The sequence below is a fragment of the Bipolaris oryzae genome (assembly GCF_000523455.1).
Source record: "Bipolaris oryzae ATCC 44560 unplaced genomic scaffold scaffold_278, whole genome shotgun sequence".
Lineage (NCBI taxonomy): Eukaryota > Fungi > Ascomycota > Dothideomycetes > Pleosporales > Pleosporaceae > Bipolaris > Bipolaris oryzae.
In genome coordinates this window covers 1-21,315 of record NW_006911554.1, presented here as the reverse complement: position 1 = coordinate 21,315, position 21,315 = coordinate 1, and the positions used below count along the sequence as shown (strand labels likewise).

Genomic DNA, 21,315 nt, shown 5'->3' with positions numbered 1-21,315 from the left:
TGGCCTACACACCCGCCGAATCAAGACGCCAGCGAGATATAAGTAGTGCAAACGCTTTAGTAGCGTCTATATATTAATACACTAAAAAATCTCACGATTATAGCTTTTGTACGTGGCTTAATAACCTCATCTTTTTTGTCGTCTGATCTTGTTGGGGTGGCTCGTCACGCGAAGTGGCTCGTCACGCGCACGGTTACTGTAAAACACGTTACCTAATATTCAAAAGGCATGTTTTTATATGCAAGGCTGGTCTGCGATAACCTGGAACTTCAAAGCGATCTTGATGATGTGAAAGCGGAGGTTGACAATCTCCCAAGCGGACTCAATGAAGCGTAAGAAACTACGGGTCTTTACTCAAGAACAGTCAACTGACGTCAGCCCAGATACGGACGAGTCCTGTCACGGATTGAAAAAGATTTACCACCTCAAGCTAAACTCGAGGCAAAACAGATCCTGGAATGGGTGAGCTGTTCTTTGGATCTAATTACGAAGAGCGAAATCCAATTTGCTCTCATGATCGCCCGGGGGAAAGATCCGTCGCGCGGTTCTCGAAGACTTTTTATGGATATTTTCCAGCGGTGTGGCCCAATCATCGAGGAGATTAACGGCTATATCCGTTTTGTTCATTTCAGCGCAAGGGAGTACGCTATGCGTCATATTCTCTACCAGTGGCTCATGCTGAATTCTTTCCAGATTCCTTCTTCATGTACAAAGCGGACCATACCTGACAGAAGCTAAGGCGCATGCTGATATTAGCTCAACCTGCATTGATCTTCTTTTATCTCATTGTTTCAATGAAGAGCTCCCAGACGAAAGTGTACGCGAATACATTAAAGCTGGATCATTGTTACTAGAGAACTACGTCTGTCGTCGCTGGTTCGACCACATCATGAAGTGTGTTGAGTCAGCACCAGAGATCACCCATCGCAACATCGAATCCCTTCTTGATAAACGAAGGAATGATGGCTTTGGTTCTTCCAGTAACACAATCTCTGCAGGGAAGAGATTTAACGGCTTTGCAGGATTTCCCAAGGAGTTGCACACTGACTTGATGAATCTAGACTCTTTTTGGAGGTCGCGACGGCGCAACTTCTGTTTCAGAAAGAGTATGTTTTTCCTCTAGGGTGAGAAGATCTCGATAGATTAAACTAACTTTGGAAAGTTCAAAATTGGGAGAATCTCGACCCATTCACGATTTCAAAGCACCAAGCCCGGATACGACGCATCTTTGAGCAGATGCTTTGTTCAGGCAGCAACCATGTTGCCAATTGTGGTTTTGCAAAGCTTCAGGCTCTGTATGGTCCTCATATCTACGGATGCAGTAGACCAGGATGTGCTCGATTCAGGGACGGATTCAAGAACAGCGAAGAAAAAGATAACCATATTCAAGCTCACGATCGACAGTTCAAATGCGATTTCATCGATTGCCCGTATTATGACCTCGGATTTACCAGCACATCGCTTCTTCAAAATCACATCAATCAGTTCCATAAAAGTGGACTTCATAATTCAGCGTCAAACAGTAATTTCTTCGTCGAAGCGAAAGCTATTGTCGAAGATGCAATCAACCTAGACGATTTAAATTTGGTCCGCGATATGCATGCTAGTGTCCGGAAGCATGGCGCATACTTTATCAAGACCTGTCTAATGAGAGGATCATCTGAAGACATGCTCCGACTCATCCTGAAAATATGCCAGTGTAGTTGCCTCCAAACTCCACAGCCAACCAGCGGACAGCTTTCAGGTTCGACGGCTAATCAGCAGACACCACAGCCTGTCAACCGCAAGCGTGGAATATGTAAACAACATCAGATTGTCTTGCTCCGGAGTTGGAATTTGAACTGGCGTCAAGAGAAGCCTAAAGGAGATCCGGAGCTATTTCGAATCCTGCTGGAGCGATACATGATCAAGGTCGGTAATTTCGAAGACATAGCAAACACTCCTTCGCCAGAGATGTTTGAGCTATTCGCGGAATATGGTGCAGAGGTAGGAAATTACCAGACTCTCTTCCGCAGGCTCCTACCAACTCGACCAAATGCCCTGGCCGAGATTAATGCTCTGAAGTGCATGCAGGCAATGGCAAATGCTCTCGACATCAGAGGATATGAAACTTGTCTCGTAGTTCTAAGCGATAGCAGCTGCTCCGTTTCGATCGCAACATTTTGTCTTGAGAATGGAGCATCTGTGGAGGCAAGTTTGGCACAGAACAGGGGACCAACATCTCCATTACGAAGAGCTGAATGGAAGAAAACTCCTGAGGCAGCTCAGCTTGCGGAGTTGTTGCGCTCACATCACGCACTCCCATAACGACGGCTTGAGTGAATGGGCTTCGATGATCTTCTTTAGCAGGTTTTCAGCTTAGAGACAAGGCTGGCAAGACGCGGAGGCTAAATACAGCGATGGGATACAGACTTAATCAGACTGTATAGTGAGCAGTGACTGAATTATGGTCTGGGGAGGATTGTTGCTATCTACCCGGCGGTTGGTTGTGATATGACATGCTGCAAATTTCGTCCTCTGAAAACCAAGACATGATTGAGGCTGGTGCTGAACCCCTGACCGTTCGGGTAGGAGGGTGTTTACTGTGTTCTTCCGTCAAGGACCCTTGTTATCGAGTGATGAATGACCTTTGTCAAACTTGGTCGGAGCGCAACTCGAAGCCCCCCGTCAGTGTATATTACTCCCGTCTGTTTTATGTGAATGGCTACTTTCTCAACACTCTCGGCTCTGATTCGCCGGACGGGCATGTGGCACACCCTGCCGGCTCCGCCTTGTTTCTTCCGAGGCACAAAATCTCTCTGTATCTCCATTAAAGCAGGCAGTGATTGTGTAGTACAGATCGCAGGCTTCGTCGCCCTAGTTTCCTCTGAGTTTATAAAACAGTAAACTGACTTCCATAAGTTTTCTCTAGACTATCGACAAAGACTTCTTGTACTACACAAGCATCATCAGTTCGCTTTCTAATATACTCCGCACTCCGAGCATTGTCCTTCTCAGACAAGGTGCCATTGGGAACACGATACCATATCTAAAATAAAGCATTCCTTCACCAAGCTCTTCAACAGGCTGTCCACCCGTAACGACTAGGTTTTTTTTAGCACATGTACAGGAATATGTTACATAGGGTTTAAATCTATAATTCTCTTACTAGGTCCTATACTAAGGCTAGTAAGCTTTACACTTATATTCCGTTAGGTTTATTTAGCGATATAGTAGAGTAGTATACTTAGATAGAAAGTATTTAAAAGTAAGATAACCTAATCTATATTACTATATATCACAAAAAATAATTTTATTAAGTAAAGTAACTAGTAAGAATGTATAATTTAAGTTACCTATAATAAAAGTAAATGAGAAAACCTATCTTTCATAATATACTTATTACTTCTAGTTCTACAATCTTATCTATCTCTTCTTAGTAATATTGTAGAGATAGTACTACTATTTCTCTATATACTATTATTTTAGATAGCTAGCCTTAGTAAGATAGTATATTACATACGTAACCTTAGACTCGATAATAATCTATCACTTTTTAACGTAGACGTCTCTAGGCCTTTGGCTGTCTTGTTGTTCATTAAGGTGAGAATCCTTTTTATTACTTGTAACAGAATACTATTTTCATAGATTATTCCCTGTTTCAATCTTTTGATGAGGGATGCATAGGCGCTGATACTTGAAGTGATCAATATCGGTATCTTGAGCAAAGAATAGAATCGATCATGATTCATTGCGTGGAATGACGATGTTCGCCCGAACGGCTTGCGCATTCAAACAAGTCACTAATGTGTTAATATTGGGGTGGCGGGGAGTGGGGTGGATCACCCTGCGGGTGCGGCCCGTGTCCTGTCCATCCCATCGTCATCCAGCTGTTCGGTACGCAGGATCTCCGCAATCAGGCCCAACACATCTTGCTCCTTGAACACGCATCTATATCCTCCAGTACCTATAGGCGATGGCCACAAGGTAAAATTTGAAGAATTTCGCGCCATACACAGTGCAAGTGTGAGTCAATGATCATGGGTATTACCACACACCAATTTTGTCTCCAGACATTTGCACAGAAGCGACTGACCAACTTCCGGTACATAGCACCTACTTTTGCTACCCATCGGGGCATAGACAGGGTTTACGCCATCCTTGAATATATGCACTGGCATATCAAGCAACATGTCTCCTTCAGGAAGCCTGCGTCCAGGCCGAAGAAGTCGGGCACAAAAGTCTGGTCGTGGAAGAGGCGCGCCCTCCCATAACCAGACTGCGTCACGAAACTCGCGGAACGAACGAGATCACCGAAACCCCGGTATGCTACAGCCGCTGGTGCACTGGCCGCAACCTCCTCCTCTGATAGTTTAGTACAACTTTTACCACCATCTGCCAATGGGAGGAACAACTCAGCTCGTGCAGTGGCATTCAGGCACAGGATACATGATGGGCGGTGTTTTTATACCGACATTAAGCACAATAACTACTACTGTGTCTACTGAGTCGCATATGGAATACGGGCCATCGATGGGGCCATACGCTCCGGCTAGCGAATCACCAGAGCTTTGGCCATTCCACGCGGGCACCCATGATCTCGACGATGTCGGCGCACAGTTCGCTGATGAGCACACGCAATCGCTAGCCACAAGCGATGGGTCAGGCAAATATACTGGTATACAGGACGAGAGCAGTACATACCCTCGTATCATGGTCATTCCCAATAAAAGCAGAGCTGGAGTCTTCGACCCAGCTGGGATGTCAGACTTAGACAACAGGGGTGGGAGTTAACTTCGATCAAGCGTATTTACTACCACCAGATCCCCCCAGGGATTATTCAGAATCATTGTCTGATAAAGCGTGGCTTCGTTAGATTCCGCCAGGCATACGGCGTGCTTCTATGATTCCAGTGTTAGGCCAGCATAAGGAGCATGCAATTTAGGATCTAGTAGGCCGTTCTTTGTCTATCCATACCTTGTTAGATTTTCTTTGGATGATCACCTTCTAGGTAGACGGCCTCAAAACTCTACAAGTAAGGACATGTTGAAGTCGTTATCTCCAGTTCCTATATTTCTATTCATCCAGGCATTTTGTGGATCATATTACGTAATGCATTGCCGTTAGCGTTGGCATCGGCGTTGGGAATACGACATTGGAGATTAGCGATAGATATACGCGGCATACTTACAGCAAGATTCAACGCCACACATTAGACAGGTGTCGCTTAGCGAAATCAATACTTTATGTTCTAGTAATAAGAGACTAGCGTTGCGCCCCCAAGCAACACAATCCAAACAACTAGTGAAACTGTAACACACACTAGAAAAGAAGGAAAGATAGAGTTCGATTGCTAGTATTCAAAAACCAACAGTAACAGATAGACACTCTATCCAGAACATCTATCCCTTAAAGGGCTAGGAACTCTAGGGGCTATATACAACACTATGCTCGTGCTAGTACGGGTCAGTCAAGGGTCGAAGACGAGTTGGAGAACCTCACAATAGACATACATGATGTTCAGAGCCCAGAGAGGAAAGCCATTCATGTAGTTGAAGGTGTGTTCTTTGTATCGAGCCACAATGTTGAGGGAGAAGTTCCAGAGACCAATAAGGATCATGAAGAAGAAAACAATAAGCCTGATAGCACGGAGGGTGACAGGCCTCAGGTTGTATTTGTTTTGAGAAGGGAGGGTGGGACACGTTGTAGATGTGGGGTGTTTGCAGTAGTGTGAGAGGGATGAGATGGGCCAACGACTGGCAACGCCGATGGATGAGGTCGATACGGGGAGGATAAAGATGCCGCCAGGCAAGGTAGCGGTTGTGAGCTCGGTGTGAGCACACAGCCGAGTTCCGAACTGCAAGAAGTAAGTGGTCGTTACTCAGGGTATGTGCAGTGGTTTGCAGTGTGTAGAAGAAGAGCTGCAGGGGACAGACCTTATAGCACTGGGCAGGCATTCCAGCCGCAAGTGACCTTGGTTTAACAGATGACGATGCTAGCACACCCCTCGAAGTCTGCATCGTGGCAAACTCGCCCGTCCTAGACGTCACTCTAAATCTGTTACACTGCAGGTTACTGTCCGAGATGAGGAATAAACTGCTGCCATACAGTAGTCTTATAGCAGCTTAACGGTAGAGAACGCATAGCTACAAAGTCTTCTACAACTATGTAGAATCGCGCTAAGAGATGCGTAAAGCAAAGAAGCTGTAGCAGTATAGCTGTAAGAAGAGGAAGAGAAAGCCGAGGATTCTGACTGGTAGTATTATTCCTTATCCAGTCCCAGATCGTGCGAGGCCTTGGCCTTGGCCGTAGTCCTTCACTTATTCCAGATTCATCTTTACGTCTGTCAAAAGGGATCAGGCTGAGGCTCTGATCCATTTCCAGAATACCTTGGTCCTTTCGAGTCCCTAGGCTATACTGGAGATAAGGCCAGATTCTGAATGTTATTTCGGTTACAATAAAACAACCAACTAAAGTCCCAAGAGCAGTCAAAGACGCTACTCTCCACAAGAGCTGTTCTCTTTGCGATGGTAGGCTCAGGTGCCAACCTGCAACAAATATAGCACAAAACCCAAAGTAGTAAATAGCACCTAGGCCGAAAAACCAAGTTGGAGGCTCAGGGCTACTGAAGTTCGAAAATCGATCAATTGGGCGTACGCGAGTTCCAGCAGGTATGCCAAGTCCTCGAACTGCAGTTCTAAAATGAGCCCAATATATCATCCAGAACCATTCCCTGCGGTCAAGGAAGTCCAATGGAGTATTACCATACGGTTCGCGTGCAGCCTCACCCCCAGTCAACAGTATTTCTGCTATGCTTGCATTGGTGGTGAGAATTTCGGATACGCTCACATCGGCGGGTTTGTGCCACCAAAAGAACATGGTCGGCAAGCTTGCGTATATGAATGCCACAGTAGTTAATTCAAGGGCTGTTGGACTGAGGTTTTGGGCAATTCGTGTAAAAAAATTGGCTAGAAACCAGACAGTTTGGGTAACCATTAGAAATCGGGTTAAATTATCGACTTTGTTCCGATCTAAGATCCGCCCAGTCAGAGCCGAAGGAATCGCGACGTATTCGTGTTGAATTAACCAGAGGAGTTGTTTTGCGGATATAGGAAAGGGAACCCAGTCGCGTGTTTGTAAAACAAAGCCGCCCATTTCTGCGAAAAAGGCATGCTGAGGCGACCAATCACTAATATTAGCGGCCTTAAAGTCCTTGACAGATTGTCTTGCAGCGAAGTATTGGCCACTAGCGGTCATTGTAACGACCTCTGGTGTGAATAGAGTCAGAATGAAGATCATTGCTTTACGTCGCAATTTTGTCCCATTTGTGTCGCGAGGACCTGGTACGTTGAGGCAGAGCATCGACCAGCAGCACAAGAAAATGGTGCTTGTGCAGCTCCAGAGGATATCCATGGTCCCTCTTTCGCGAAGCGATGGAGTCCAGCCTCGCCGGAGCTCTTGCTCTCCATGAGCCATGTACAAGCTCGACGTGTTCGCAGATTCGACCTTGGACAAAGGCTGCGAAGTCACATAGGCGCATAGACTTAACATTAGGAAGGCTAGTTGAGGAAGCATGGTGAAGTGGTGGTGTGGTGGGCGACCATAGATTGGCAAGTGATACTAATGAATTCTTTATGGACGGGGACTCTGTAATAGTCTAAGGGCTGTATCAACTTATGCGCAAGAGATAAGGCTTCTGGTGAACCTAATACTTCTGCATAAGCTGCATAAACTCGAAAATGTACCCTGAAATCTAAGTCTGCCTTCCAAGGCAATTGCTAAAACGCATTGACATGACGTACACAGGCGTTTAGACGTAGACTCGTTCATATACTTGGCCCCATTTGAGCCAATTGAACAACACCGGTAAAATCCATCACCTCACCTCAAGAGCCTTTTTCGCAGTTCAGGGGAATATCACATGCATAGGGGAATCCGTGCTCTGCCAGGTGCTGGATCCTGGCGCTAAGGTGGCCAACAAGAAAGCAGAGTTGCCGTGGGGCAGATACAAGTCTGGCGCTGCCGAGCTGGTATGGCGGCGCTTGCACTGCATCGCATTTGTGAATGATGCTTCGCCCCGCAATCTCAAATGCGAGAGCCGAATGCAGCCGCATCGTTGCCTAATCATATATCAGCGTGTCCGCATCGGACCTTCATGGAGAGTGGTGATGGCTGACCCCCTGAGCGTAGCAGGCTTTGTAGCAGGTCTGGTCAGTCTCGCTATTCAGCTATTGCAACTGATCTTCCAGTACGTCTCGAGCGCAAAAGGATCTTCTAAAGGATAGAGCTCATACATTCAAGAATTGCCAACCCTCAATTCAGTCCCGTTAAAGCTCCAACAATCGAGCGACTATGGCGGCACGCAAAACCTATTTCATGTCCTGCAAACATCAGGAATCTCTATTGGCACTGTATGGTAATGTCACAAAGAACTAGATAGTCCAAAGACGACGTTATCGGAGACGCTTGCAAAGAAGGGTTTGCGGGGGAAGTTGGACATACTTCCTTAGTCATTCTCGGAGCTCAAAACTGAAAAGAAATTTCAGATTTTGCATCGATACAGCAGGTTATTTGAAGCCTCACTCATTGCCGAAAATCTGAGCATTTCTCTCAAAAGCTACCTGCCAACAGTCATCAGATTTCTTCCACTAGGAACAATTTTCCAAAAGCTCCAGGTCAACCCCCCGGCTTCCTTCGAGCCGAGTCATGGCAATCAGTCCCAGCCAAGACATTACTACATCAAGTACGACACACCCAACGATAACTCAAATATCAAATATGGCAGTTACCCCGACGTCCCTACAGAGACTTTACTCGATACCACCACTTTTCACAGATACTTACGTGACACCTCATCAGTTCAGCCAACTTTCTTGCCTGACGCGTTGAATGGCACTACATAGACCTGGAGCGGAGAAACACTTGCGCCCCCCGCTTTCAACGCTAGCTACGGCACCGACATCGATCGTCCTGAATGGCCCTCAATGAGTTATCCGATCTTTCCTGAAGTTGGTCTGGAAGGTGATACCTCGGATACTGTACGGACATACACTCAGTAGAGCATAGGACCAAAGCCTTAGCTCGTGCTTGAAGCCCTGACATTCGACGCGACATTTACCCTTCTGTTCTTGCTTTGGCGACCGCTCAGCACTATCCAAGTTCACTAGATTCAATGGGAATGGCCCGATGTCATTGGTGTTTGGCTGGTGAGCTACTGGGCAAAGCTATCACCAGCGTTGCCTCGAACGAGCGTTTCACTCCAATCTTTACGACTCGACGACTCATGGCTACCTCTTCTCAGCACACTCTTTTCCTTTCATGATTCACCAACCCTCTTTGTTCATCATCTCGTGCCAACGTAAATCGTTTTATTACTTTCATGTCTCCGCTTCATTACTATGCCCTTAGCTCAATATTGAAAGAGAAACCGATAAACGGATACCCACATACTGCATATAGGCATTAAAATATCTGCGATCGCCTCTCAAGATAGTATACTAGCATTGACTGATGAACGATATATACCCTAGCCTTCAGGCTGATCTTACCAACTTGCTCGTAAACTTTATCTGGTCATGCTCTTCACATATGTGACTGCAGCCAAACAAGTGGACGAATGACACAAAAATATTGCCATTATGTTTATTAGAATGGCTTTACAGGTCCCGGTCCATCCTGAAAAGTCGTTCCGGCATGCTCATACAAAAGCTTGAATGCGGACCTGTAGGAGGGAATGGGATTATGTTGGTCATGAAGCTCCAGGAGCTTGGGGCCTATAGCTCACCAACGACCGCTCGACGTCAACAACGTGGCACCCATCTCACACGCACTCTAGCATAGCCAGACTGGAGGCAGCCCCGACGCGTTGAAGGGACTGCGCCTAGTCTTTCTATACCTACCCACTGTGCGGCTGCATATACAGAAGTTTAACGGGCACCGTTACAAAGTGCCAGTTAGTAAGAGGTGTGCAATGCTGCTTCCCATCTTTGTCCTTCTCAAAAGGCCGTGACACAAAATTGCTTCCACTTGACTTCTTTACCCATTACCAAAAAAAGACAAAATATCAAGCTTTCCAGTGCGGACTAACAGCTCGCTATCCCGCGATTTGTGAAGTGCTTGACAAGCTGAAATATTGCCCACTATACTAGTAAAGATAGGAGAGGCAATCTTTAAAGACATGCTTGGATGATGGCATGCAAATCTAGGGAAACTAAGAGCAGTTATTTTACAATATCCATACGGGATCGGTCCGGTGATTATAGTTGCCATTGAGAGCGATTCAGGGGCTTAACTATATAGTAAGGCTGGCGGGGCTGAGCTAAAAAAAAAAGGAGGCTACGTACACGAGGAACACGTTAAAAGCCACCACCTAGCAATAGCCAATCCTTCAACCGCATAGTCCCATAAGCAGTGGACCTCATATATATTAGCATCGTGTTCTTAAAGATTAGTGTGATGTAATTGCATCTCCCATAGTTCAATGAGGAACGATATCTTGAAGGTTCACCAGTCAAAGAGGCTCTCTCCTGCGTCCCCGACCCTCAAACCGACCCTAAATCCGCCCTGTCAGCAAAAGCGCCTGCACCCTTACGGCGAGCACACGAAGCCCGTGCGGCTTTTCACGGCCTCCAAGTAGTGTAGGGTTAGCGATTCCTTCAATTACTCTTATTGTTCGTTCATGCCCACTACTACTTTGTGAGCAGTCGAAGCCTTGACCCTGGCAAAGCTAAAGATGAACTCAGTGAAGAGCTCGTGGATACAGATGAGGAAGAAGTTGCGGCTGCACCCCGTCCATTCTCTAAAAGCGAGAAGACTAGGAGCTCGACATTTACGCAGTTACGGCTGTCCAGCATGCTAATATGGAGCTACTACAAGTGATCCGATTGTTTCTTCTAGACACTACTCGGAAATTCTGTAAGCGATGATCTGCAAAAGCCTGATATCTGCTCTCGGTTATATGTATTATGCTGAGCTGTACGCGGAGGAGATTACTCTAGGAAAAGCCCTGTACATACTGTTGGGGATAATGTTTAATAGAGAGAGTAGAGAGCGTATTCATTATTACTGGGTTTTTAGCATACAGATAAATTAAAAGTCAACATGCACTGCTGCCCACACGGGCGGCTTAGTTCATCTATCTACTGAGTTTGCTTCCAGGCCCACCTGCTACCCATACATCTTACAAGATAAACCAACGCTATCAACACAGGTACCTCAATGAGGGGCCCAACAGTAGCAGCTAGTGCTTGATCGCTGTTGGGACCATATGTGGCAACAGCAACGGCGATGGCGAGCTCAAAATTATTGCTTGCAGCTGTCAAGCTTTGGGTTGCTCCCAGTTTGTATCCATACCCGAGCTTGTTGCAAAAAAAACAGCATAAAGAAGAATATGACGACGAAGTATACAATAAGTGGTGCCGCGACTCGGACAACGGAGGCGACTTGGTGGACGACTTGGCGACCTTGGGAAGCAAAAAGAACGAGGATGGTGTAAAGTAAGCCAATGAGTGACCAGGGAGCCAGCCACTTCAAGAATGTTTTTTCATACCATTCCGGGCTGACGAAAGTCCGCAGCGTAAACCGCGTTAAGACTGCAGCGCCTAAAGGTATTCCGAGGAAGACTGCGACACTTGTTGCAACTGTCCCATAGGAGACAGCAACGGTACCATTTTCACGGCTGATAACCTTGATGAAAAGGATGGCGAGTGGAGCATAGAGTATCATCTGGAGAATGGAGTTAACTGCCACCAGGATAGCGCAATACTCGTCGTCGCCACCAGCAAGCCCATTTCATATTAAAACCTAGAAATAGTGTAAGCAATGCATTGTATAAGTGGCAAAGAACAACCAACGTACCATAGCGATGCATCTGGCTAGTCCGACTGAGATTAGTCCTGTGCGCAAGTCGCTTCTATCAGGTAGAAAGGCCCAGGCAAGACCGAGCTGCATCGAATTAGCCGAAGATCTGGCAAAAGGTAGATACATACCATCAGGAGCGGAGCTATGATCCAATTCATGAAGATACTGAGTCCAATCTGAACCCAGAGAGCACGTGTACGAAAAAGACAGTACAAAGTCTCGTAGCGTACTTTACAGAGAATCGGATACATCATAACGAGTAGTCCAAGAGCAATGGGGATAGATACGCCGACAAATTTGCCTTTCTGAAGTGCCGGTCCTGTTTCTTCGACAAAGTTGCCCAAGAGAATTCCAATAATCATGGCAACCAAAATCCACAAGGCGAGAAAGCGATCCAGCCATCCTAGCCCTTTGATTACTGACCGGTCCTTCACTGCAACTTGTTCCTTAAGCTGTAGCTTCTCGACATCTGCATCCCTGTGAGGAGAAATGGGCTCGGTATCGACGGGTTGGGGCTCTTCCGATGACAAGGCCATGATGAAAACTTCGAGAAATTGTTCATGCAACAGTATTTTTTTTAGAAGAGTGTAAGAAATTTTAATAGTGGTAGTCAGAACGGACGCTGACAGTAGTTACGTTTTTGTATCTGAGTTAATGCTCAGAAGGAGCAAGTTGAGATGATGCAACGCTACGTAGCGGCTTGAACCAATGATCGTCCAGCAGTGACTCACCAGCTCGCTACAAATGAAGGCAACTGTCCTTGGGTAGTGTCGCAATGGTCCCTCACGACATTCGTATGACTGCTCTTCTTGTCGCTCAAAAGTTTCGCAAATCGTCTCGCACAATGACTACCGCAGGAGTCACATCGCCATGGCATGCTGCATACCCAACACCTAGAGCCACACCTGCTACCATTTAGCGCGAGGATGTGCTCAACATGATCAAGCAAACAGCAGAGACACCCAGCAGAGATTATATGCTCATCGATTTACGCCGTAATGACTTTGAGGTATGTAGTATTGATCATTACCACACCTTTTGGTTCAAAGATCTAAGTACAGCAGGGCGGCACCTTACGGGATTCAATTAACCTTCCTGCGCAGAGCTTGTACCCTACTATACCAAGCTTATACAAATTTTTTAAGGACGCAGGCCTCCGCAAGATAATCTGGTTTTGTTGTACGTTTTTACCTACTGGTTCGATACTAGATTGCTCTTAGCAAGCGCCTTCCTCTTTGTACATATAAGGCTGACTGGCGTTTTACGCACTCCAGCTTCTTCTAAAGGGCGTGGCAATCGTGCCGCTGGATGGTTTGCTGACTACATTTTGGACCAAGGAGACAATCAAATGAAGAGTCTTGCTCTTGCCGAGGGCGTGAAGAGATGGGCAACGGCAGGTGATGAGTACGTGAAATGGATGGTTGAGTACGACGCTGATGTCTGGTCGTGATATTCAGCCGTTGAATCAATCTTACTCTAGTGTGTAGTATCAAAGCCATCTACAAGCACAAGGTTGACCATGCGGACTCAAGGATGCTCATTGAGGCCTTGTACAGTGATAATGCAATCCAGAAATGCACACGCTTATGCGAATTTCTTCTGCTTTTCAATACAACTTGTCAACTCTAATTACGCATAAGAAACCCTAAATTATTGTGTATGTTCCCGTTCATGAATTACATATTGGTCAAAGATATATGGCTCTTCCCATTTAAAGGTTTGGTTTTCTCCTCCTTGATTCTCCTTTGTTCTCTCTTGCTGTATCGATCACCGAAAAGATCAGAATGTGGCCGCACCACCAATGTGTACTTTACAAACTCTTCCATGCAGTGAACTAACCTGTCTCTGTTGCCACCAGGCATAAGCCTGCTACGCCCTTCGTCCGTATCCTCGTCGGTAAACTGTTTATAAGATATGGGTATCGAGCTCTGGTTTGGGATGGCGAGCATACGCATCTGTTCTCCGAGAATGCGCAGGGAGTTTACGGGGTTGAAAGATTGGGATCCCCCACAAGCTTGTGCGATTGCTAACGTGCGACCTCGAGTTGGGTGAATAGAGCCCGTTGAGAGAGGTATCCAGTCGACCTGATTTTTAAAACCAGCAATCTATATAGAAAAAGCTTGTTAGCTGAATAGAAAGCCCAAGAAACGAATTACTGCAGAGTGGAAAGTACTAGCAAGGTTCCTATGTTGCTCGGGGCTTATGCAGACATGGCCATCGCTCCACTTGCTGAGGTTTCGCAACTCTTGCACTTTTGGGTGCGAGTGCCGAACGTCATCCTTCACAAGGAGTCCACTAGGATTATAAATGCGAACGTCGCAGCCCAGTTGGAAGAGTATTCAGCTGGCCTCAAATTCCAGTAGGCGTGAATAGGACCTGTCCCTGCTTAGTTGTGCTCACGCAAAGATGGCACTACCGTTGAAGATGCTTGCCGTTGTCGCATACTGCCGTATAAGACAAGAATCTTCAATCAGTCGCTTCCGCTCTTGAAAACTTCATGGTCTACCATTTCCAAAGTCGTGCCAAGCTCGAGCCGAGCGACCCAATCTTGATCCGAGTATTCAGCATCCAAGAGAAAGGGTCGGCTCAAACGCGCTCTGCTCCTTTGTTGTTCAGGTCGCCATTCATGGCTGCGCTCATCAACCACGAGGACACTTGATCGAGCAGGTGTTACTGCAGAAGCGTATTCGTCGAAGTGACCGGCAAACATACATGAATCTTCCACGCAGCTGGAAGGATTGACTTACCATTAGGGACAGAGCGATAGCTGGCAACGCGACGGTATTGGTACATGACTAGGGGCGAGGCTTTAGAATGCATGTGTGTTACTGCCAAGACAAGACTAGTAAGTATGTCACTAGTTGCATGCTATTCGTTGGAAATCCATTGTTGCTTACCCACGAAGCGAACATCTCTTTTCATCATGCCCAAGGTCAAACAGTAACCAATCTTTTGAGCACGAGACACCAAACTTGCTGATCACATACATTCTGGGCATTATGGAAACCCCATATATCGAACGGCTCTGCATGGAGCCATTGTTTAGGATCATCACCAAGCTGCAGGTTCCCACAAATTTGCTGCAAAAGTGACATGCTGCCGCGAGCGGGTGACATACTGTATGGCCAACATAACTTGCCTCTCACGACCTTGGGAACACCCGAAAGTCCACGAGATACCCGCTCCATTCTTTGTTTCCTGATCTGCTGTAATTTGAATGGCGACTCAATCCGACCATCTGTCATCTACAGGAGCAGAGGAGTTCGATGACATAAGCGAGCATGGCAACAGAAGAGGGCAAGTTCCTCCAGATGGCGGTTACGGTTGGATCTGTGTAGCCGCTTGCTTTACGATCAACTGTTTCACTTGGGGCACAGTCTCTGTAAGCTCATAGTTTTGTACAAAACTTCTTCCCAAGGCTGCAGGTTAAGCCTTTAATTGTTTGTAGCAACTATGGTTCTCGCTTACCTGCCTACCTAGTCATTAGTCTCACTAACCTAATTGTCTAGGCATACGGCGTCTATCTCTCGCATTACTTAGCGGAAGAGGTCTTCCCAGACGCATCAACATGGGATTTCGCGTTCGTCGGCGGCTTCAACTATTCCATAGCCATGCTCATAGCACCTGGTGTAACTATTCTTAATAGAAGGCTTGGCATGCATACCACAATGATCATCGGCTTGATCTTTCAGACCAGTGGGTTTATTGGCGCCTCCTTCGCAACTCGAATATGGCAGTTGTACATCTGCCAAGGTTTTCTCATTGGCTGTGGCATTAGCTTCTTGTATGTCCCTAGCCTCCCTATTCTTTCTCAATGGTTTGTTCGAAAGCGCAGCCTAGTCAACGGAGTAAGCGCTGCAGGCTCAGGTGTTGGCGGCGCTGCCTTTGCCTGGGGTACTGAAGCTATCATTCAGCGTTTTAGCATTGGCTGGGCTTTACGTATCACTGGAATTCTTGCACTTGCGGCCAACCTAGCCGCGATAACAGCAATTAGAGACAGAAATCACATTATCCAACCTTCTCAACTTGGATTTGACACCACACTTCTTCGACGGTACGATGTAATACTGCTACTTGCCTGGGCTGCTATTAGTATGCTAGGTTACGTTGTTCTTCTCTTCTCCTTATCCGACTTTGCTTTGTCCATAGGCCTCGACAGAGCCCAAGCTACGGATGTAGTAGGATTGTTGAATATAGGTACTGCAGTTGGACGACCAGTCATTGGCATACTCAGCGACAGATGGAGCCGAATCGATACAGCAGGTGTTCTTACTCTCTTATGCGGTCTTTCATGCTTCGCCTTCTGGCTACCGGCCACGACTTTTGCACTCACCGTATTCTTTTCAATCGTTTGTGGGGCTATCGTTGGGGTTTTCTGGATGGTGCGTTGTACTAAACTCTCCTTAAGCTTGCAGAGCGCACATGCTAATACCGTCACACATACACAGACTATAGGTCCGCTTTGTGTCGAGGTAGCTGGGTTGAAAAATTTGCAGTCGTTATTGTCCTTGTCTTGGGCAGCAGTAGTGATCCCCACCACTGGTACGTCTTATTTAATTTACCGATCTTGTTCTTAATCTCTCCGCTAACAGCGCTGGCCAGTATCTGAAGGTATTGCGTTGAAACTTCGACAGCCTTCCTCCTCTAGGAGATATCTTTACACTCAAGCTTTCGCTGGGATTTCATATATAATTGCGAGTGGGTTCATGTTCCAACTCCGCAGGGTGAAAGATCGCCAGGCCCCGAATCGTATGGCATAATGCACGGATTTGAGCTTTAGTAATCCATAGACCCCGGTGTTGCAACACAAAGTTCTCAACTTATAATTCCAAAGATTCAGTCTACCCTTCTGCTGTAACGACGGATTTTAGCAATTCACATGTAGAGGAAACTGTAATGGTATGATGATTGTATAGACGATCATCCTAGATATCACTCCTCCTATTCCCTCAAGATTATTTATGCAGCGCACACCCCCTCGTCCAAAAAACGAGTCCCCTCAGCCACTGAAAGCGGCAAAGTGTGGCGTGGGGGGCCCCCTCTGTTTTTGATGAGGGGAGAGGGGGGGCGCAATAAGAGTTAGAAGTTAGAAATTATCCTTGTGGGTATTTCCCGCTGTATCTAACATGTCTTATGTTCTCGCAACATCTTGGTTCTCGTTTGTGCTCGCGCTTCTAGAGATTCATCAGAGTGTTAGGTACGGCGGGTACGGGAATACCTCCGAGTCTCTCGAAATGGATACATGGTAGTATACCAATACCCTAATGTACCAATGGCTATACCTGAGAAGATCAATCCAGGTAGCACTTTCAGCAGAGCTTTCTGGACAAGGTTAAGCGGACAAACAATGGATACTTTCTTTCGATTATTCACGGACGCAGCTAAGTCGGCCGATCTTGGCGTCTGGTGGCAGATTACGTCATTGCCGCTCCTGATTTAACCTCGGTCTTTCTTACACCAACATAGGTTGAACATCCACGTACGTTCTCAGCAACATGACTTCCAGGCAGCCACCAGTAACACGGCCGCAATTGAGAACAAGGATCAGTGACAATAGAGTAACCTCGATAGGGAAGGTACGACGGTTGCTCACATTTGATAATTTCCCTGGAATGCTGAAGTCGAAGAACAGGCTACAGATCGTGAACGTATCCGTAACAACCAGCGACGTTGTCGCGCACGACAAAAAGAGTATATCGCAACTCTCGAAGACAGAATCCGTGAGCTCGAAAGTGATCATGGTGAAAGCAGAGCCAATAAGAAGCTCGAGGAGCTCACTGCCGAAAACAAGTCGTTGAAACAACTTTTACAGTCACTAGGGCTGCGTGACGAATTTCTGGAAGCATACAAAACTGCAGTCAAAATTGCCCCCAATATCTCGTTGCCGCCGCTCGATGACGCGCGTTGTAATCGAGCGAGCCAATGTTTGTCTAGCTCTACTGCGCTGGAATCATCGCAGGTATTTGTACCTCGTAGTTTGAGACTTTGCTCTTGTCTAATACCGACCGGCTGCAGCTACTACAAGTGGCAACCAGTGAAAACCAGGCTGAACAAACAATTGAACCGTTTCTAGACGTTTCGGTCTCGGAACAGGAGTCTCTAGGCTTCAGCCAGATGGATGCGCCTCTGTCATGGGAACTTCTTGACTTTCCTACCGCTTCAACTTCTGCTTTGGAGTTGGTTGAGCCGGACATCAACACGGAGAGACTCGGTCAGCTAACTATGGATACTTTGGTGACGGAAGCACCTAGCAACGCAATCACCGTAGAGCATATATCGGACACGACCACGCTTTGTTCATGGGCTTTATCGCTTGTTCTTAGGAGTAACATGAAAGGCTACAGCACTGCAGACTTGGAACTCATGCTTCGCGTAGGATACAGATACGGTGCCACACCAACTGAAGATTGTCGTATTAATAACAAGGTCTTGCTAGGTGTTCTTGCGAATATCATCTAGACAATGTTCGCCTCCTAGCTTATAATTATCATAGATGTGTCGCGATTTTGGTCATGTACTTGTACGGTCTGGAACGTTGCACATTCCCATAATACAAACCCGCAAAACACTCACTTTGGCTGCCGATGAGATTAACTCATCGACATAACAGCATCCATTATAGGTCCCACATAACCTTGCTTAGGCCTGACAGACTGTTCAGCGAAAGATTTTTATTTCTTGCTTATTAGGGAATGATAGACGGACGCTGATCCCAGTTGGTCCAAAGCATCAGGATCCCCGCCTACCTGTGGCGTAGTTTACTGAAGAAAGAAACCTAGTATGCGTATGGGGGTCTGGTGGCGATCTTGTAACATTTTGGCCTGGCGCACCGGAGAAAGAATTGAAGGAAGCCTGCAATTAAAGACTATGGCATGGTACTATTGCTAAATCCCCTATACTTTACGCACTGCATGCTATGACATGTGCACAGCTTTGGCTGCAACCTTCTCCGCGGCTTTACTAACGCAGTGAGTATATACAGACAAATCCAACATGCACGCAACTACAAGTCATCGCCCTTAATAGACGACTCCTATTCCAATGTTTCTCCTATCTTGCTTCATAAGGGATAGCTGCTTACACTTGCTATTCATACTTGAAGACTAGCTGTGTGTAGATTGAACAAAATTCCTCTTCGTGCTGAGCACAAGGCACTGGCTAGGGGCGTGTGGACAGCTGGGTTCAGCCGCCCTATCAGTAACTACAACTGCAGCAGGGCATGTGGTAAATGGGCTCGGCTTGATAGGCGCAGCCCCTCTTTTTTCTTATCATCTTTCTTTCGCCCCTCTCCTTTGCGCACTCTAAGCGACAGATTTCACATCGAAAAGGGGCTTCTAGTTGTTAACCACTAGCTTATCTTGTTCTTTCAAAGTTGGCTCTCATATATGCACTATCCCATCACACATCCTAGATTTGCTCCGACGCGAATCCAACGTCGGTAAGTTTTCTTAGGAATATTTGCTAATTAGTGGAAGAAGTTAGAGGAGGTATGTTGTATGGAAAGTTGCAGTATTAGAGATCATACATATATATGTTAAAATAAGTAGTTATGATAGCTCCCTTGTGCTAAAGGGGGTTCAGCTTGAGCTCTAATTCCAGTACTCTTAGGTAGACTATCAAAGCCACTTGTTTTTGATCCTTTTTCTAGCTATTGGGACTAGTCTGGCTAGTGTTATGGCCGGTTTTCGAGCTAGTTCTCCGGCTCGTTTTTTTGGCTCGTTTTCGGTTCATTTTCCAAACTGATTTTCGAACTGGTTTTTTGGTTAGTTTTCTGGTTGAGATATTGGTGTCCATTACGTGACTAGGCGCTATCGAAAAACGGAGATTGCTGAAACTTTAACACGGCTAATCAGCGTAGAGTTTCTTAGAGCTAATTAAATCGCATTTCTTCTTGTACAAGAACCTCTTCTGTGATCGATTGTAATATGCTGCTAAAACTGCGATTTTGGAGCCAATGCCAAGGTCTCTATGGACCAGTTTCCGTTTGATAGGATTTGGTGTTGGACTTTGCGAACATATTGTATACCGTACACTAGGGATGGTAGCCCTTAACAGTTAACTGTTTCTGCCCACCAAATTATTACACCAAATTCAGCTCCAAGTACTCAAACCCCATGTCTACCGGTGGCACCCCCAAGATACCCATTCCAATCCTCTTCCAAAACCCCTGCCTTCCTTCTACCTCGCTCACCAGCATAACCCAACACACCCTCTCCCCCTCAATTCCCACTTTGGGAGTCTGCCCAGAAGCCAACTAGCATTCCCATTGCGTTTCTCCCTTGCCCCCTCTCCAAGAACATCACACTTACCTTCGCTTCGTCTCCGAACCTACTCGTGTCAAACACGAAATTATACTTCCTTAGCTCGGTCCATTCCGTCTCCTCGAATTGTTTCGGTAATTCGAACATCGAAACTGGGTTTTCTAGATACTGAGGAGATGGGATTGCGCTTGGGAGACGGGAAGGCCCAATATGAGCTTCGTCAATACCACGAAAGAGTATAGAGCTTCTTTCTTCCATGATCGGTGCCCATATGCGGTCGAACATATTACAGAGCCGCTCGCAGCAAACCAGGAGAATGCATTTCACTCGACTAGTTGTTAACACGCAGTCAGGAACTGCGGCATCGTCTAAGCTGGCGAGTCCAATAGCAGTCTCGCGGTTAGGGTCTCTGGGATCGAAGAGAAAGAGCACAGGACGGCTTGTCGTGTGCGCGAAGTACAGCAGTACGGACTCAGGAACTAGAGAGCATTTCCATGGGACGTGGTTCTGGGCGGCGATCCAATTTCGACTCGTTTCTGTTGCTACAAGCGATCCCATCGGTGCGGTGGTACTCAAGACTCCAATTTCATTGATTCGAAGACTGCCTTTTGTGTGATTTACCGCCGTCAGGTTAAAGCCAAATTGAACCATTGTCTTCCAGTAAAACTTCGGTCCGGTTCTCCTCGCAAAGCTCCAGGATGGTGCATCTGGACCTTTGACCTCGTACTCTGGCCCACTCATCATCCACAGTAGTAACTCTGGCATATGTGTCCAGACTCCAAAGTGGTAGGACCCTTTCATGGTTGTCTTCATCTGCCTGGCAACACCTTCCAATGCAATGTGCCGGTCTGTCTCGTACGTCAGCTGGTCGGCGGAATACCGCTGCAGCAGCTCTGGCCACGAACGCTTCTCTTCCATGTCGTAGTATACCTCGCGCTTGTTCCATTCGGCTTCTCTGCACTTCCACGATATGCCACCATGTGTGAAGAAGAACATGCGCCGAGAGAGATACCATTCCTGACGCGCCCAAGCGCGTGAGCCCAGGCGAGTGTATTATTATTATTCCATTATAGTCCTGTATCAGCCGTTGGCTATGTAGGACTTTGGCCAAAGGCCGTTCTATCTAACTAGTTACAATTTGGTACGTTGTGCTATATTGCGTGACTGTGGTGCTTCGGCCTTTATCTAGCTAAGCTTTGACTAGCTTTATAGATGC

General features: G+C 46.6%; 9 protein-coding genes across 9 annotated transcripts; 5 read left to right on the top strand and 4 right to left on the bottom strand.

Annotated features, from left to right (window-relative positions):
- Positions 1-228: 228 nt before the first annotated feature.
- On the top strand, positions 229-2,307 carry COCMIDRAFT_30891 (uncharacterized protein; the record flags this gene model as incomplete). The annotated part of the gene is made up of 4 exons (XM_007695177.1): positions 229-332; positions 384-641; positions 694-1,106; positions 1,163-2,307. 4 exons carry the CDS (start codon positions 229-231, stop codon positions 2,305-2,307), a joined length of 1,920 nt encoding a protein of 639 aa, XP_007693367.1.
- Positions 2,308-3,797: 1,490 nt separating this feature from the next.
- On the top strand, positions 3,798-3,977 carry COCMIDRAFT_109612 (uncharacterized protein; the record flags this gene model as incomplete). Its single annotated transcript, XM_007695176.1, has 1 exon — positions 3,798-3,977. A coding segment is annotated over one exon (180 nt), but the record flags the coding sequence as incomplete, so codon positions are not given.
- Positions 3,978-4,170: 193 nt separating this feature from the next.
- On the top strand, positions 4,171-4,773 carry COCMIDRAFT_30890 (uncharacterized protein; the record flags this gene model as incomplete). The annotated part of the gene is made up of 2 exons (XM_007695175.1): positions 4,171-4,303; positions 4,418-4,773. 2 exons carry the CDS (start codon positions 4,171-4,173, stop codon positions 4,771-4,773), a joined length of 489 nt encoding a protein of 162 aa, XP_007693365.1.
- A 1,278-nt stretch (positions 4,774-6,051) lies between these two features.
- COCMIDRAFT_109613 (uncharacterized protein) lies at positions 6,052-7,392 on the bottom strand (the record flags this gene model as incomplete). The annotated part of the gene is made up of 1 exon (XM_007695174.1): positions 6,052-7,392. One exon carries the CDS (start codon positions 7,390-7,392, stop codon positions 6,052-6,054), a length of 1,341 nt encoding a protein of 446 aa, XP_007693364.1.
- A 3,725-nt stretch (positions 7,393-11,117) lies between these two features.
- Positions 11,118-12,374, bottom strand: COCMIDRAFT_41507 (uncharacterized protein; the record flags this gene model as incomplete). The annotated part of the gene is made up of 4 exons (XM_007695173.1): positions 11,118-11,336; positions 11,374-11,742; positions 11,836-11,922; positions 11,967-12,374. 4 exons carry the CDS (start codon positions 12,372-12,374, stop codon positions 11,118-11,120), a joined length of 1,083 nt encoding a protein of 360 aa, XP_007693363.1.
- Positions 12,375-13,514: 1,140 nt separating this feature from the next.
- COCMIDRAFT_41505 (uncharacterized protein) lies at positions 13,515-14,588 on the bottom strand (the record flags this gene model as incomplete). The annotated part of the gene is made up of 4 exons (XM_007695172.1): positions 13,515-13,943; positions 14,016-14,117; positions 14,333-14,435; positions 14,551-14,588. 4 exons carry the CDS (start codon positions 14,586-14,588, stop codon positions 13,515-13,517), a joined length of 672 nt encoding a protein of 223 aa, XP_007693362.1.
- Positions 14,589-15,055: 467 nt separating this feature from the next.
- COCMIDRAFT_109615 (uncharacterized protein) lies at positions 15,056-16,415 on the top strand (the record flags this gene model as incomplete). The annotated part of the gene is made up of 3 exons (XM_007695171.1): positions 15,056-15,220; positions 15,348-16,220; positions 16,287-16,415. The coding sequence occupies 3 exons, from the start codon at positions 15,056-15,058 to the stop codon at positions 16,413-16,415; spliced, it is 1,167 nt and encodes a 388-aa protein (XP_007693361.1).
- Positions 16,416-17,333: 918 nt separating this feature from the next.
- On the top strand, positions 17,334-18,297 carry COCMIDRAFT_9942 (uncharacterized protein; the record flags this gene model as incomplete). Its single annotated transcript, XM_007695170.1, has 3 exons — positions 17,334-17,414; positions 17,471-17,797; positions 17,854-18,297. The coding sequence occupies 3 exons, from the start codon at positions 17,334-17,336 to the stop codon at positions 18,295-18,297; spliced, it is 852 nt and encodes a 283-aa protein (XP_007693360.1).
- A 1,621-nt stretch (positions 18,298-19,918) lies between these two features.
- On the bottom strand, positions 19,919-21,095 carry COCMIDRAFT_30885 (uncharacterized protein; the record flags this gene model as incomplete). The annotated part of the gene is made up of 2 exons (XM_007695169.1): positions 19,919-20,092; positions 20,148-21,095. 2 exons carry the CDS (start codon positions 21,093-21,095, stop codon positions 19,919-19,921), a joined length of 1,122 nt encoding a protein of 373 aa, XP_007693359.1.
- Between the last annotated feature and the right edge of the window lie 220 nt (positions 21,096-21,315).